The sequence below is a fragment of the Phalacrocorax aristotelis genome, chromosome 6, assembly GCF_949628215.1.
Source record: "Phalacrocorax aristotelis chromosome 6, bGulAri2.1, whole genome shotgun sequence".
Taxonomy (NCBI): domain Eukaryota; kingdom Metazoa; phylum Chordata; class Aves; order Suliformes; family Phalacrocoracidae; genus Phalacrocorax; species Phalacrocorax aristotelis.
The window spans coordinates 48,937,098-48,951,365 of record NC_134281.1 but is presented as its reverse complement, the minus strand read 5'-3'; the positions used below and the strand labels follow the sequence as shown (position 1 = coordinate 48,951,365).

Genomic DNA, 14,268 nt, shown 5'->3' with positions numbered 1-14,268 from the left:
ACTGTCATTGCCTATTAAATAGAGGCCTAACACTGCCAGGGTATGAAGGGAAGCAGCATTGCCCCCGGCAGCCCTCTCCCCACACCCTCCCCCTCCCCAAAAGAGGGGTAAAGACTGTCGGAGCCTTTGGGGGACCTGCAAATAATGTGCTGGGGGTAATGTGGCGGCAGCTGGTAACGCTCGCCTGTGGCGGGGGGATTGCTTCACCACCCGTCTTCCTTCCTGCCGGCCCCATGCACTCTTCCTCCCACTTGCTGTCTCTGCAAAAGCCCAGCCCAGGCTGGACAGTGTGAGCCAAGCAAGAAAAAAAATTAGCAGATCCTTTTGCAAGGCTTGTGCTGCCTGTTTATGACTTTTGATGGCTGGGGATGGGCCATCCTGGCATTCTCGCCCTGCAATGCCCAGGAATGGAATACCAGAGTAGTGATGGATCAACGACAAGGTGGGAGAGAGGCAGACAGCAAGTGGAGGCTGCTTTGTAAAACTTTATTTAGAAATATTCTTGATATATTCATTATATATATATATTTATATATACACACACATTACAACAAATGTGTTTTCTAAATAGCACATCCACAGTGGGTTGAGACTCAGGGTACCAGGTCTGGTTACTTTGTTTCTGCAGAAAAAATGCAGAAATCCAGGGGGAGGGTGGCAGAGAAAGGGATGGGGCTGAAAACCCAAAAATCATACGGTGGGAATTCACTCACACGGTACGACATTGCCCCAAAGTGCTGTTTCCAGCAGAAACGGGGGGCGATGGTCCACACAGCGAGAGATGAAGCAGGCAGGAGGAGAGGTGGGCAGAGGAAATGTACCATTCAAATCACAATTAAAGTACAACTGTACATACCCCAGGAGACCTATGGCGCGCTCTGCTAAGGGCTACAAGCAGGTGTGCATGTGCGTGGGGGTATTGGGGGGTGCTGCCAAGGTTGTACCATTTTCCCAACTGTTCAGCTACTGAAAAGAGTGAAAAAAAAAACAAAAACAAACAAACAAAAAAACCCCAAACTTGTTGGAAATGAGGAATTTCTAAACATTGGTGATTTTTTCTTTCAATAGGTTAATAAAAAGGGTGTAAAATCCCCACACACCCCACCCCAGGGTTATTTTGAATGCTGAAAGACAAGAACAGCTTTAGCTGTGTGACAGCATCCCCCTCCTTTCCCAGAGGGCTCCCGTCTGCCAGCCCTGGCCACCCACCTCTCCTACCCCGGCACCAGGAGCAGCCCAACCCTCTTCCTCAGCATCACTCCATCACCCACCGTCACCGCTCCCCTGGTCCAGCCCTGCGGGTACCCCCTTTAGTAAAAACCCCCATGCATGGGCAATACGGACCCAGGAAGGAGTTTTCCTCCTTTGCCCCAATTTAAGATGGGGGAGTTTGTGATTTGAGAGGATTTGGGTCTATGCTGGAAACCCTTGCTTGGGGTGGGACCCGTTTCCAGGCAGCTAATGCCTCCTAACACACCAACCCACACACCAGCCTCCCACCTATTATTTACAAAGAAGCATTTAAACCAAGTGGGTATGGAAATGACGGGGCTCTGAATTAAGCCCGGACGGGCTTGCAGACACCCGCCCAAATCCTGTGTTTCCTTGTACCTCAGCACCCTTGAAAAGGAATGAGTCCAGTGGAAGATGTCCCCGCTCAAAGGATTATTTCCCTTCCAAAGGATGTTTGTGGGTGTTGGTTTTTTTTTTTTTTACTGTAGCATGGTAGAGATTTGTGACATCTCTGTAGATGGAGAAGATGGGCTTGGGGCAATTGCTCTGTCAGGCATCAGACGGTGGGTGAGAGATGGGCCTGATGCAGCGGTGATGGTATGATGCAGTCCTCAGCTCCCCGCCACCGCAGCAGCAGCCTCCTGCTCCCCAGCCCTTCTGTTTCCCAAATGCCCTCCCCAGAGGGGCAGCAGGAATCAGAGGACCAGCCCAGTTGCAGACATCAATTTTGCAGCAGTCCGAGCACTTGGGAATGGAGGCTAATCCCACCACTGCTTTTAGTGCTTCCCTGCAAGAATTGGAAAGGCTGTAGCCTCCTACCAGCCTCAGGCAGGTGAGGACCCTCCTAACATCGGAATAAATCCAGCACTGTAGTCCAGCCTGCAAGCATTGGCACAGCTGAACCACCACCATTTTCACACAATAAAAACAAAAAATTCAAAGCATACCATTAAAAATCCTTTTATAACCCTATGTACACACACACTGTTGATGAATCATTGACTCCTGTTGCCTTTTTTTTGCTTTTTGAATTCAAAAACCCCCAGTCCAAGGGGATGCTTCACTAGCAATTTTTTTTTTTTTTTTTTTTGCTTACCAATTCTGAAATTCATCTTCCTTGAGAGAAGCTCTGGCCCTACAGAAACCACTGGGAAAACTCTAGGAGAACAGAACAGGCTTGAAGCTCACCTGCTGAGCATTACCAGCAGAAAAATCGGGGACTGGGAGGGCAGCAGACAACACCTATGTACCTTTTCGTTCAGTGGATACTGCATGACAGCGTTAAACAGAAGTAATCCCACGTCATAAATACAACAACCCCAAACAATCCAAAGTTAGGTAGAAGGGAAAGGAAGAAAGGGGGGGAAAAAATGGAGAGAAAATTAAAAAGTCTTAATCCTTTTAATAGTTCTTTTGCTGAGGGTATTTTTTCACCTCTTTAAAAAGATACAGTCAAAAGCTCTCAGACAACAGGAACACATGGCCCCAGCTCCTGCTCAGACCAGTTATATATGCCACAGGCTGGAAAAACGCTGCAGCCCTGGCAGGTTTCGGCAGTCTCCAGGGCCACATGGAGCTGGAAAGAGTCAATGGCCTCCACCGGCAGCAAAAGAGGAGTTTCGTGTCTCAGCCAGGCAATTGTTTAAAAAGCGACGGTCATCAAATGGTCTGAAAACCCTCTAAATGCTGGAGAGGTGCTGGCCACGTCTCCTGCCCCTCCGCAGAGTCACATCACGAGCAGTATGTACAATGAAGATGACTTCAATGCTTTTCTTCTTTGTACGATCACGTACCTAAATGCCGAACATCCATCTGGTTTGGTCTTGTCCTCAGCCAACACACCAGCTGCTCCATCCCAAGCTGGGGAGAACGGGGAGTCGAGCCCCCGGGGAAAGGCAGAGTCACAAATCCCATGGGCACAAGTTTCAGCATCCGCACGCTCGGGTCTCGCCTCCCCGCTTGGTGCTTTGGGAGCGATGCGGAAGGTCATCACCGCTGCGCATTGCCTTCTACGGGGAGAATGGCGTGGTGCAGACTCCGCGTGTGCTTTGAATCTAGTGTTTCGTGCTCTTCTGTGAAGCTGTCCGGGCTTGCTGCTCCATCTAAAGAACTTCCACAGCTAGAGTTAGGAGACAACATGTCCTGCAGGAGGTCTTCCTGGACTATCCCAGAGTCTTTGTTCACTTTGCCCCTTTGGTTTCCTTCTTCCTCCTGGTCGTTGAGCAGCTTGGCCAGGAAGTTGATGTATTTCATAGCCAGGCGCAAAATCTCATTCTTGCTCAGTTTTTTGTCAGGCGGGTGGGTGGGGATGAGCTTGCGAAGCTCTGCAAAGGCTCCGTTGACATTCTGCTGCCTCCACCTCTCCCGGCTATTGGTAAAAATGCGACGAACCACTTTCGTATGAGGACCTGCAATTATAATCATGCAGAATTAGGAGCAGCACATAACAGGTCATTTATTACTTTGCTGAATAGGTCACCATTTCCCAGATTAACTGATTTGTTTTAGTGACATCAGCAAGGAAGTGAAACAGGAGTTCCCAGCTAACTGGAAGCTAGCCCAATGAGCTAAGGTAGCTGTAATTTCTGTTCAGTCCGGTGGAAAGGAAAACCCTAGCTGCATCTTTTTAGATGTCTCCTGAGATGCCTGTATTTACTCTCCAAGGAGTAAGGCTTAGGCCATGACACATGTGCAGAAGGCTGCTATATTTTTAGGGTATCTCAGCAACAAAGGTCCTATTAAAAGGTTAGGTTGCAAGATGGTTTTCTATCCCAAAAGTGTCTTAAGGACATACCATTGGGACAGGAGGAAATAAGTTTGAGCAGAGGCTTTGAAAACTTTAAGATCCAGAGATCTTCCCTGAGGAAGGCAGGATCCAGAGCTGATAGAGACCTTAGGATTACCACCAGCCCCCTGGATGGTTTGTATGAAATAAGGTGGCAGGATTCACCCCATAGCAATGAGGACAGGTAGCACTGTGACCCACAGAGTGAAAGCAGTGCCTTTGCTGGAAGGGTGGTCATGGGCAGAGGATGAAGCAGTGTCACAGCTGATCAGAGGACTGCCTGCGCTCTCTGCACATCATGGCAAAAACTCCCTATCTGACGGTAATTGGAGAAGGGTCTCTAAATTGCTAGAGGTGTCCATTTGGCTCAGTTACGCATGAACTCCAATTAAATCCCTTGTGATTTTACAGCCGTATTCCTGATGGGGCGTGTTACACAGGACAGACGCACAAAACACGTCAATTCTCCTTTCCAGTCATCAGAGTAACTCCTGTTGGCACAAGTGAGACATTATCTTGGCACTGAGAGAGACCCAAAAGCATGTCTACTCAAAAGTGCTGTGCTACAGGAGTTGCAACACTGTAAATCAGGACTGCATGTCCTCGGGTCCATGGAAACCAGTTCATGCAAGGAGACACCACCATAATGCTTTTATTATTACACCCTTTCCATCCTCACCTCCAGGAGACACCAACAGTGGAGGGACACAGAGATCTCATGAAACTGTGGGAGAATGATCATGGCAGAAACCCTCATAGGATGGGAAGCGTCACATACAATGAAAATAATCACAAAGTATGAAGCAAAGACTTGTAGATAACACAGTGGTGAGTGGTACCCCAAAAGGCAGGCTGTGGATGTTCCCATCCACACTATCTCTCCCCTGTAGCCCCACTCTGAGACACTTGCCTAACTACTATCTCCTGGGCGTGGTGAGCGGCTTAAGCTGGCAGCTCTGCGACCACCCAGTGAAACCAGCATCCCAAGGGGCATTTAAACATTGTTATTCATATATAGCAAAGCTCTTGGCTGATTTAACTGTGGCAGAGCAGCCGAACAGATGCGATTTTTGAGGCATCCTCGTCAGGCTGCACCTTGACAGATCCCACCTGCCATGACACAAGAAGAGGAATCCCATGCACCAGCTGATTAAACACCATCACACTCTCCCCCCTTCAGAGGAAACTGAGCCCCTTTGGGCCAGCACATCACACGAAAACCCCTCCACCGCAGGGTTTGCATGGGGACACGCGCACAAGCAGACAGATTAAAACCACCACTTTCTCCAGCGTCCGAGAAGGCATACAACTCACTTCTCACCGTGTGCTCAGGAGCAGGGAGTCCCCCAAAATCGCAAAGAGCCCCTGGGATAGGCTGGGGGATGTTGGAATGAGAAACTCATCTCTGACCTCCAAGATCCCAGTCTGATGCATTAATAAAGCCAATTTTCCACTCCCAGATGGCACGTAAATGCCCTTTGTATGAACTAATGTGCAAGAGCTCATGGAAAGGGAAGGTTTCTTGTCCCTGATGTGCACAGCCCACTGTGCCATGGGGTTGTGGGGAAGGTGGGGGGCACTAAGGGGATCTCAACAACACCGGGCTGCCCTGCACTTGTAATAAGGCAGTGGAGAATGTGCTGCAACCTGCTACAATAATACAACAGCTTCAAAACTGAAATGGTCTTTCCAGACAAGACAAAGCAACCAGCCTTGAATCCAGGAGATGCAGCTTAAAACCTTATTACTCCCATAAGGGATGAGAAAAAAACCCTAGGATACTGGTTATTTAAAAAAACAACCAAACAAACAACCAAACAACACCAATACAAAATCTCAAGTCTTCCAGTCTTCACAGGCTTCAAACATGTATCTCTGTTCACTGAAAGTTGCCAACTAAAAGGCATCTATGAATAACATTTTGAAATCAGAAAAAAGAGGTGTTCATTTTCACCCAGGGAAACCCAAACCAAGGTCCAGTATATAACACAGATTCTGACACCACTCAGATTTTTGATTCCTGCATCAACTGAATCGAATACACATTTCAGAAAGAGACTGGGTTTTGGCCAAAATGTGTCAAGCAATAGAGAAATTTAAAATGCCCCAGAGCTGTGTTATAATAGAAGATGTTTATTTCTCATAAGGAAACTCGCCTCACAATTAACTCAAGCAGTCAGCTGAGAATTTTTGCCTGGATTTTGTTCCAATTGATTGGCTGATTATTTTTTTTAATTGCAATTAGAGGTCTGAGGAAAACTAGTAAAAAAATACGAGCTTCCAAAGTAACACAATATTCTTGCAGCTACTTTTTTACATTTTTATCTACATTTACATCTATTTTTTAAGAAGATATTCAATGCACCAAACTTTTCCAAAAACTGATAAAGAGTTGTAAAAACATCACCGCTCGTTTTCTTACAGAGGAAACCGAACACCAAGTGCCCAGCAAGACTCTCCTGCCCTCTTGCATCTCCCGAGGGCAGAGGACCCGCAGGAGCGATGGGCCAGTGTGGCGCGGATGTCACCCAGCAGGTGACCATCAGAGCGACGAGCAAAGCCCAGCAGACAGCACAGACGCCTCAGCACGGGATGCACGTCCCTACAAATTGCTCCTGTTTAGACAGCATCACCTGGTACCTCTTTCTAAAAAAAAAAAAATAAATTCTGAGCCTAGTCTTGGAAACTCACACGAGCCAGATCCTGCAGGATTGAGCCCAATCTACACTACACACCTGCATGGCCTGGCAAGCACGTATCAAAAAAATTGGTTGCAACCAAATATCTCTGTAATCCTTAATATCTAATTTAATAGCAAGCCGAAAGCTTTAGTCAGACACCATGATCTGAGGGACTTTCACCGTCGCCGCTAAACCTCTGACTCGAACCCCAGCCAAAAAGACCTTCTCGTGCCGGCGGCTGCGGCAAGCCCTGCCCCACGGGGCTGCGCTCTGGAAGGACCAGGCAGACGGAGCGGGCAGAGAGTGAGGAGAGAGGGACCGATGAACGCAGAGGGTGCCCTGACCCCGCCATTTGGTTCCGTACTATTTCTGAGCGATGCGGATTATTATTTGATCTGATTTTAGATTAACCAGGCAGAAGGAAAGGGACAACTAGCTAGAAAGACGGACAATTAGTTGTCTGGCAATTGAAATACAGCGCTTACAATTACTAAAGAGAAAACAAATTTCGATGGATCTCATTTGCACGGGCTGTAAACTCTGCAGCTAAACGAGTCAGCCTTCCACGTGCAAATTGGTCTTGCAAATCCCCCTTCGCCTGGGCAGCGCTGCCACCCGCACGCAGCCTCCCGCATCCCGCGACACGCGCAGCCTCCCGCGTCCCACGCCGGCTGCCGGGGAGCGGGCGGCGGGATCCTGCCCCGCCTTCCCGCTGCCTTCCTTTCTGTGGAATGAGCCTGCCGGCCCGACAGGCACCCCTGCACCTGGGATCACCGCTCGGACACCAGACCGTCACCCTCCCCAGCTGCTCCCAGGCCCTGCCACAAGACCAGGCACGGGATCTTTCTCCACAGCAGGCTGCAGCACGGAGCCGATGTATACTGAATCAAGGTATCGGCAAGCTGGCAAAGGGGCCAGCCACAGTCCCGCTGCGGCCCTGCAGACCTTAGCACAGGCTCAGCCCTTTGCTTCTAGGCAGTTTGAAGGCGGGTGGGACCTTTCTGCCCAAGGCTGTGGTCTGCTCCTGGCTGAAAGGGTTTGCAAACACAGCCTGTCACTGCAGCGGCCCTGGTCGAGCCTCTGCACTTCCACAAAGACTTAAATTGAGTAGCTTCCTTTGGATTTAATCTCTAAGCAATTTACAGAACGGGGATGCAATTAACCATACGCTGAACCGCTTTGCTGCGTGACAGCAACTCGACCGAGCACGCTGCCGGTCATTAGTCGGGACAGAGCCGGGCTCCGCGGCGCAGAGCCCTGCCGGGGGGAGCCACCCTGCCACCACAGGCATCCTATTCGCCTTTTACTCTTTGGGGTTTTAATCCCAGCATGTGGCACCGTGCAGCAACTTGCCCCCTTCAGCAGATTGGGAAAACCCCAAAAGCCAGCTCAGGGCGAAACGCTCTCACCGTCGGTGATCTCCATCTCGTAGGGAGAGGGTCTCCTCTTCACCCGGTTGCTGCCGTACATGGAGAAGGAATCCGGTTCGCCGAAAAACCCGCTGCAGACGAAAGGCAGAGAGGCCGTGAGGACACGCCGGCATCCCCCCGGCCCGGCCCCGCGGGAGGAAGCCGACCAGCTCCGTGACTCCGGAGGGAGCTCCCGGCTCACGAAGCCGAGCCCGGGGTCGTGCGGCGACACGACACGACACGCCGCCGCCCGGAGACACGCGCCAGCGCTACGCGGGCCGGGGGATGGGAGCGGCGTGGGGCACCAGGCACGCGGCTCCCAGGCGAAGCCCACCCCTCATCCCGCGGCGTTTCCCCACGCCAGGCGGCGGGCACGGACGCCCAACAGGGCCGGGCCGGCACCGCAGCCTCCCCCGGGGGCGGAGGCAGGGCGCGGGGGGGGTCCGTCCCCGCACACGGGGGCCGCGCTCTGCCTCCGCGGGAGCGTTTTCTGTCCCTTGCGCTCATCTGCGGGACTCCGCGGAGGACGGACGGAGTCCTGGGCAGCTCTGAGGGTCTAAACCAGTTCTCGACAAGTACCGCGTTTTCTGACGGACCCCTTTGCTCTGCCCGGGGCATTTCTACCGTGAATTATTTTTTTTTTCCTAGGAACGGCGGTTTTTCGTTTGGGGTTTTGTTTGGCTTCCCCCCCCCCTTTCTTCCTTTGTAAAGTTACATGCAAACCCGCAATGACTAATCCCCGAGCCCCGCGCGGAGGAAGGGATGCTGCTGTCGCCCCCCTCCTTCCCTCCCTCTCTCCCGGAGCCGAGACCCGCAGCCGAGCAGGGCTCCCTCCCCTCGGGGAGCCGCTCCGAGGGACCCCCGCCGGGGTGGGGTGAGGGACACACGGACCTGTTGATGGTGGCCAGCGGCTGGCCCAGGTTGTAGAGCATGGCCCTGCCGGGGGGCTGCAGCGGGAGCGCGGGGGGGCTCAGCTGCACCATGCGGGCCTCGCAGGCGGCCTCGGCGGCGCGGCACGGCTCGGCGCCCGGCGCTCTCTGCATCGCCTCCCCTGCCGCCTCCCGGCTTTTTATGTCCAGGGAGCCCCCCCGGCGCACCAGCTCGATGACGGGCACGGGGGCGGCGGGGGGCCCGGGGGAGGGCCGGCCCGCCTCCTTGGACGCCCCGTTGAGCAGCAGCTGGGGGTCCGCCGGCGCCTCCATGCCCCCGCGGCTGCTCTCCGGCTCGCTCGTGGTCTCCGCTTCCGAGTCGTGCCGCCGGGGGGGGCGGGCATCGCGGGGGTCACTGGGGGGCGGCGGGGCGGGCGGCCTGTCCATCGTCCTGCGGAGAGAGGCAGCGGTGAGGGGCGGCCCGGCGGGGGGCACGGAGGGTACCCCGCCCCGGCCACCGCCCCGACGGCGGGGGGGGCAGGAGGGGGGCTTCGGGACTCGGACTTCGCCGGCGAGAAATGGGGAGAGGGCAGGAGAGGCACTGATCACCCCAAATCGGTTGGAGGCACCGCTGCGACACCGTGGCCGGTGGTCCGCAGGGCCACGCCGTCGAGCCGTACGGCTCTGTGACGTCATGGAGCGTCCCGGCCCTGCCGTGACGTCACAGAGCCTCGCAGAACGGTGCGGCGCTATGACGTTCCGCAGCGCCCCGGCCCTGCACGACGCACCGCGCAGGGGGCGGCGGGCCGGCCCCCTCCCCCCCCCCCAACTCCGCAGCCGCGTAGCGGGGCCCGTCGCACCGCGGCGATTTACACCATCGCGGCGGCTGGTGCAGCCCGGCGGGGGAGGGGGGGGGGCGGGCTCGGCCCGCACCCGGCCGTCGCGGTGGCCGGGTGTTAAACTATGTAGCCAAATGACGGCCGGGCGGGAGGAGGCTCAGCCTCCGCTTCCCTCCCCGTTTAGGGGGATTTCTCCCCGTTTTGGGGGCCCCGGCGGCGTTTGTCGCCCCGCGGAGCCAGCTCCACCGCGGCCCGGCCTGCCGGCAGCGGCCTCAGCCGCAGGGCGACCGCCTCTCCTCCCGTTTTTAATTTTTATTATTATTTTTAAAACCGCGAAATACGCCCGAAGCCACTATTCTGAGGGCCGGGGGTTGAAGCGGCCCCCGCCGGAGCCGGTCCCCGGCACGGCAGCGAGGGGACGGGCAGGCGCTCAGCCCCTCGCCCGCCGCCGCGCGCGGTCATTGTCCCCCTTCTCCCGCGGAACGAATACTGTCGCCGCGGGCAGGGCGCGATATCGCGACTATCGCCGTGCTGTTTCTCCCACCACCCCCCTCGTTCGGTGCGTTGTTTTTATTTTTTTTTTCGTATAAATAAGGGGCTTCTCGGAGCTGCCACACACCCGGTCCCATTCCCATCCTTCTCGCTCCTTTGCCTTGGGTATGTTTTAGTTTTCATTTCTGCTGGGCTGAATTGCGAGAGAAAAGCTTTTTTTTTTGTTGCCCCCATATCACACCATCTCTCAAAAAAAAAAAACCAACAAAACCCCAACCCACCCAACCTAAAGCACAAGCTCGCTGCCTTCCCGCCAGCCCCCTCCCCGCCAGCCCTCTAGAAAGAAAAATCTAATTGCCTATTCCGATAATGTATAGGAAGAGATTACTCACATGTGTCATATTTAAGTAGGGACACCGCAAGTCTCTCCTGTTTCAACAAAAGCGCTCTCAGTGTCAGGCTGAATTTACTCCTCCCACCTCAAGGTACTTACGACTTTACAGAGAGGAAGGACACCCGCATCGGGATAAAACTGCTAAATCCTGGGAGGAAGAGAAGGGGGGGGTGGGAGCAGAAAAGGAGGAGAGGGTGGATCTCGTGGGCCCGGACTGCCGGAGATCAGGTGGAGAGAGGGGTGCATGGGAGAGGGGAGGAAGGACGGCACCCCGGGGCGGCCCCGGTTCCAGGGGACGGACGGCCACCCCCAGGCCCCACCGCCCCCCGCCGCCGGGCCGCTTGTCCCCGCCGCCTCGCCCACGGGGACACAACGCGCGGCGGCCACGGCCCGGCGTGAAAAAATAAATAGATTTTAAAAAACAAAAGTGAAAAAAAACACACCACCACAAAAAAAAAAAAGCCCTATATCTGGGGCGAATTGGGCGGGTTTTTGGACGCGTTGCAAACCCGGTCTCCCCGGGAGGAAATCCCAGACGGGGCCGGAGACGGACTTGTTTTTTTCTCCCGGTGTGCTCGCAAAGAGCGGCGGCGGCGTTTCTCCCACGCCCGGCTGGAAAATTTAATTCCTAAAGGGGCAAACTGGATTCCTAAAGGGGCCGGTTACCGGCGGCGCTCCCACCCGCGGGGCCGCGACGGGCCACCGGCGGGCTGTGCCCGCTCCGCTCCGCTCCCGGCCCACGGGCGGGCCCACTCCCCGCCGCGGATCAACAGGAAGGCGAAGACGGTTGCACCCCCCTACCAGCAAAATCACGAAAAATAAGGGTTCGCCCTTCGTAAAAAAACGAAATAACCCCGATGGCGTCTCCTCCCGCTTTCGTTAAAAACGAAATACACAAAACTGTAAAAATACCCGCAGCGTTTGCCGTCTTTTGGGGGCGATTTCGTTTAGAAAAATGGTGGGGGGGCAATTAATTCTCCGCCCGCTGGTTTCTGCTCCGCAAAATCCTTTTGTTTTCCAGCCGCGGATCGGCAGGAAATTTCCAGCCCAGAAACGCACCTCTCCGCGGGCCCGTGCAGGGAAACTGCCCCAAAGCGGAGGGGTGGGAGGGAGCGGTATACGGGGGGACCCCCCGGGAACAAGCGGACAGGCCCCGGCGGGGCCGGGTCCCCCCCCGGGGAGAGGCTGGGGGAGCGGGGCCCGGCGGCGCTTCGCCCCCGGCACCCCCGCGGCCGGTCCCAGCGCCCCCTCCCTGCCGCAGCCCGGGGCGGGGGTGGGGGGCGCACCCCATTTTTCGAAATGGAAAGCGTCTTGTTCTCCTCACCCACCCCGCATCAAAGAAATAATAATAATAATTAATAAAAGAAAGATGAAATCCCAACCGCGGAAAATACTTGGGGTTTTTTTCCCCCCTCGCCTGTCTCTTACACGCGGCAGAAGCCCCCCAAGCACCCCCGGCGCCCCCGAAGCCCCCCACAGCCCCAGGCCGCCGCCCCGGCCCGCTGCAGGGCCGGATTCCTCTCTACTCACCATTTGCTTTTCATTGGGAAAAGTGAGTGGAGCCATTTTGTGGCCTACGCATCGCGGCTATATTTGTAGTAAGTGTTGGGTGGCTTCAGCTGGGGAGGCTCTAATTCCACATCACGTCCAGTTTCCTATTTAGTATGGAGAGCGGAACACTACTGCAATGTGGCCGAGAGAGATAAAACCCCAGCAGTGGCCCGCCTGCCCTGATAAGCTTCTAAACCCATTATTTATGAAATGATTCATTATTATTTGGCAATTTTATCGAAGGAAAGCGGAAAATTATTGCAGGGATATGCATAGGAATAACTCCGGAATGCATGCCTTCTAGCTTTTTATGTGTGTGTGCTTAGATGCTCTTAAAAAGACACTGAAAAAAAAAAAAAGAGTAATAAAAAATTGCACTGTGGCTGCCCGCATCTGAATAGCAATTCTTTATTTTAGTCCTCTTGGAGGTTATTATGCCCCTGGTTTTTTTTTTTTTTCGTTTTTTTTTTTTTTTATTAAATATGGAACACCTACTCCGTTCTTAATTAAATTTAATGAGACAAAATAAATCGTTGGAGATGCTGAGAGAGAGGGAAGGGGTGTGGGCTGCTTTGGGCCAAGAGGAGGTAAATAAAGCACATCGAGAGGAGATGTTTTGGAGAGGAGCGGCCCCATCCCCAGCCTTCCTCTCCCTACCGTGTGTTTTCGCTGAAGGCCTGAACTGGGGCGAGCCCCTGTCGAAGCCCCTGCGCTGGGGCGGCCGAGCGTCCCTGCCGGGCCGGGGGGTGCTGGGGGACAGGGAGCGGAGCCGGTACCGAGCCGGCACCCCTCGCCCTTGGAAAATTTGGGATGCGGGTGGAGGGGAGAGCTCTGCGCCGCGGCCAGGGCCGAGCCCCGTGGAGAGGGGCCTGGAGAAGGGGAGAGGGGCCCTCGGCCTGCCCGGAGCGGTGCGGGGCAGCCGGCGGGGCTCGGGGGCCGGGACCGGTTGCGCGCCCCGTCGGGGCTGGGGCTCACGGCGGGCTCCGGGCCCGGGCGGGACGGGGACACCGCTGGCCTTCGCAGAAGCCGCCGTGTAGTCGGAGCGGCTGCGGGGTCCGGGGGGACGGGCTGGTGCGGGGCTTGGGTTCCCTGCGCGGCCGCTTGCGAGGCGGCGGGGCGCCTCCGAAAGCTCCCCAAATTACTACGGGGTCGCAGCAGAGGAAGGAGGGAGGGGCAGGGGTCGCTGGGGGATCCTGGGTCCGTTCCCCCGGACACCGCAGGTAAAACAGCCCTAAAGAGAGCGGCGGGGAGCGGTTTTCGATAGCTCGGGGGAACGGCCTGCCCGGGTAGCAGAAAATCAACGAAATCGCCACGGGAGCGGGGCGGGAAGGAGGGGTCCGGGGCTGAGCACCTCCCGGGACGCCCCCCCGGTCCCTGCTGCGGGGCCGGGGCAAGGCTGCGGCCCCCGGCCGTGCAGGGAGCCTGGGGCGCGGCGGAGCAGCCGCGGCCCCGGCCGCCGCCGGGGCGATGCCGGCCCGGCCGCACCTGCCGTGTGCGGCCCGTGTGGCGGGGCGGCGGGGCCGGGGGTGCGGGGTCGCTATTGTCTCCCCGCCACCTGCGCGCCCTCCCGCAGGGGGAAATGCCGGAGCTGTTATTCTTCCTTTCACTCCTTCCCCTCAACCTCCCGCTCTGGACGCGGCCGTGGGAGAGGTTTGCACAAACCCCGCCGCTCCCCCGCTCCCGGGCGGCTGGGGTCGGCTCCCGCGGGCAGGAGCCCGCACGATGCCGGCAGCGTGCGTGGGGCGGCGGGGCAGGGACGGTCACGACGCGCTGGAGAGCCCGGCGTGCCTCCCGCCAGGAAACACGACCATTTTCAAGCCGGCTCCTCTAACCAACAGGAAGCGTTAAAGATAGAACAGCCGGGGCTGGGCGGGGGAGATTAGGAAGCCGAGCATCTTCTGTGCACCGAGAGCCGCTGCGGGACCATTCCCACCCGTGCCTGCCCCGACTGGGTGGGAGCCGTGGCCGTCGTCAGCCAACCTCCGCCTTCACGGCTGCCCCTCGCTGCGCAACCC

At 56.1% G+C, this 14,268-nt stretch overlaps 1 protein-coding gene across 3 annotated transcripts; it reads right to left on the bottom strand.

The window, feature by feature from the left end:
• Positions 1–472: 472 nt before the first annotated feature.
• TAL1 (TAL bHLH transcription factor 1, erythroid differentiation factor) lies at positions 473–12,389 on the bottom strand. Of its 3 annotated transcripts, none has more exons than XM_075097679.1 (5): positions 12,233–12,389; positions 10,701–10,850; positions 9,000–9,428; positions 8,109–8,200; positions 473–3,641 (listed from the first exon to the last, which is right to left on the bottom strand). In XM_075097679.1, coding segments are annotated over exons 2-5 (942 nt in total). In that variant the 5' UTR covers positions 10,703–10,850; positions 12,233–12,389; the 3' UTR covers positions 473–3,222. The 3 variants fall into 3 exon arrangements, with proteins under 3 accessions (XP_074953780.1, XP_074953781.1, XP_074953779.1); XM_075097680.1 differs by having other exon boundaries at positions 10,701–10,737; positions 12,233–12,361; XM_075097678.1 differs by lacking the exon at positions 10,701–10,850 and having other exon boundaries at positions 12,233–12,363.
• Positions 12,390–14,268: the final 1,879 nt, after the last annotated feature.

Excerpts from the sequence above, each read along its gene's own strand:
- TAL1 (XM_075097678.1), bottom strand. Across the intron at positions 8,201-8,999 it reads CCGCTGGCCACCATCAACAG|CGGGTTTTTCGGCGAACCGG; the intron begins GTCCGTGTGTCC and ends TTTCGTCTGCAG. Across the intron at positions 3,642-8,108 it reads CGAGATGGAGATCACCGACG|GTCCTCATACGAAAGTGGTT; the intron begins GTGAGAGCGTTT and ends TTATAATTGCAG.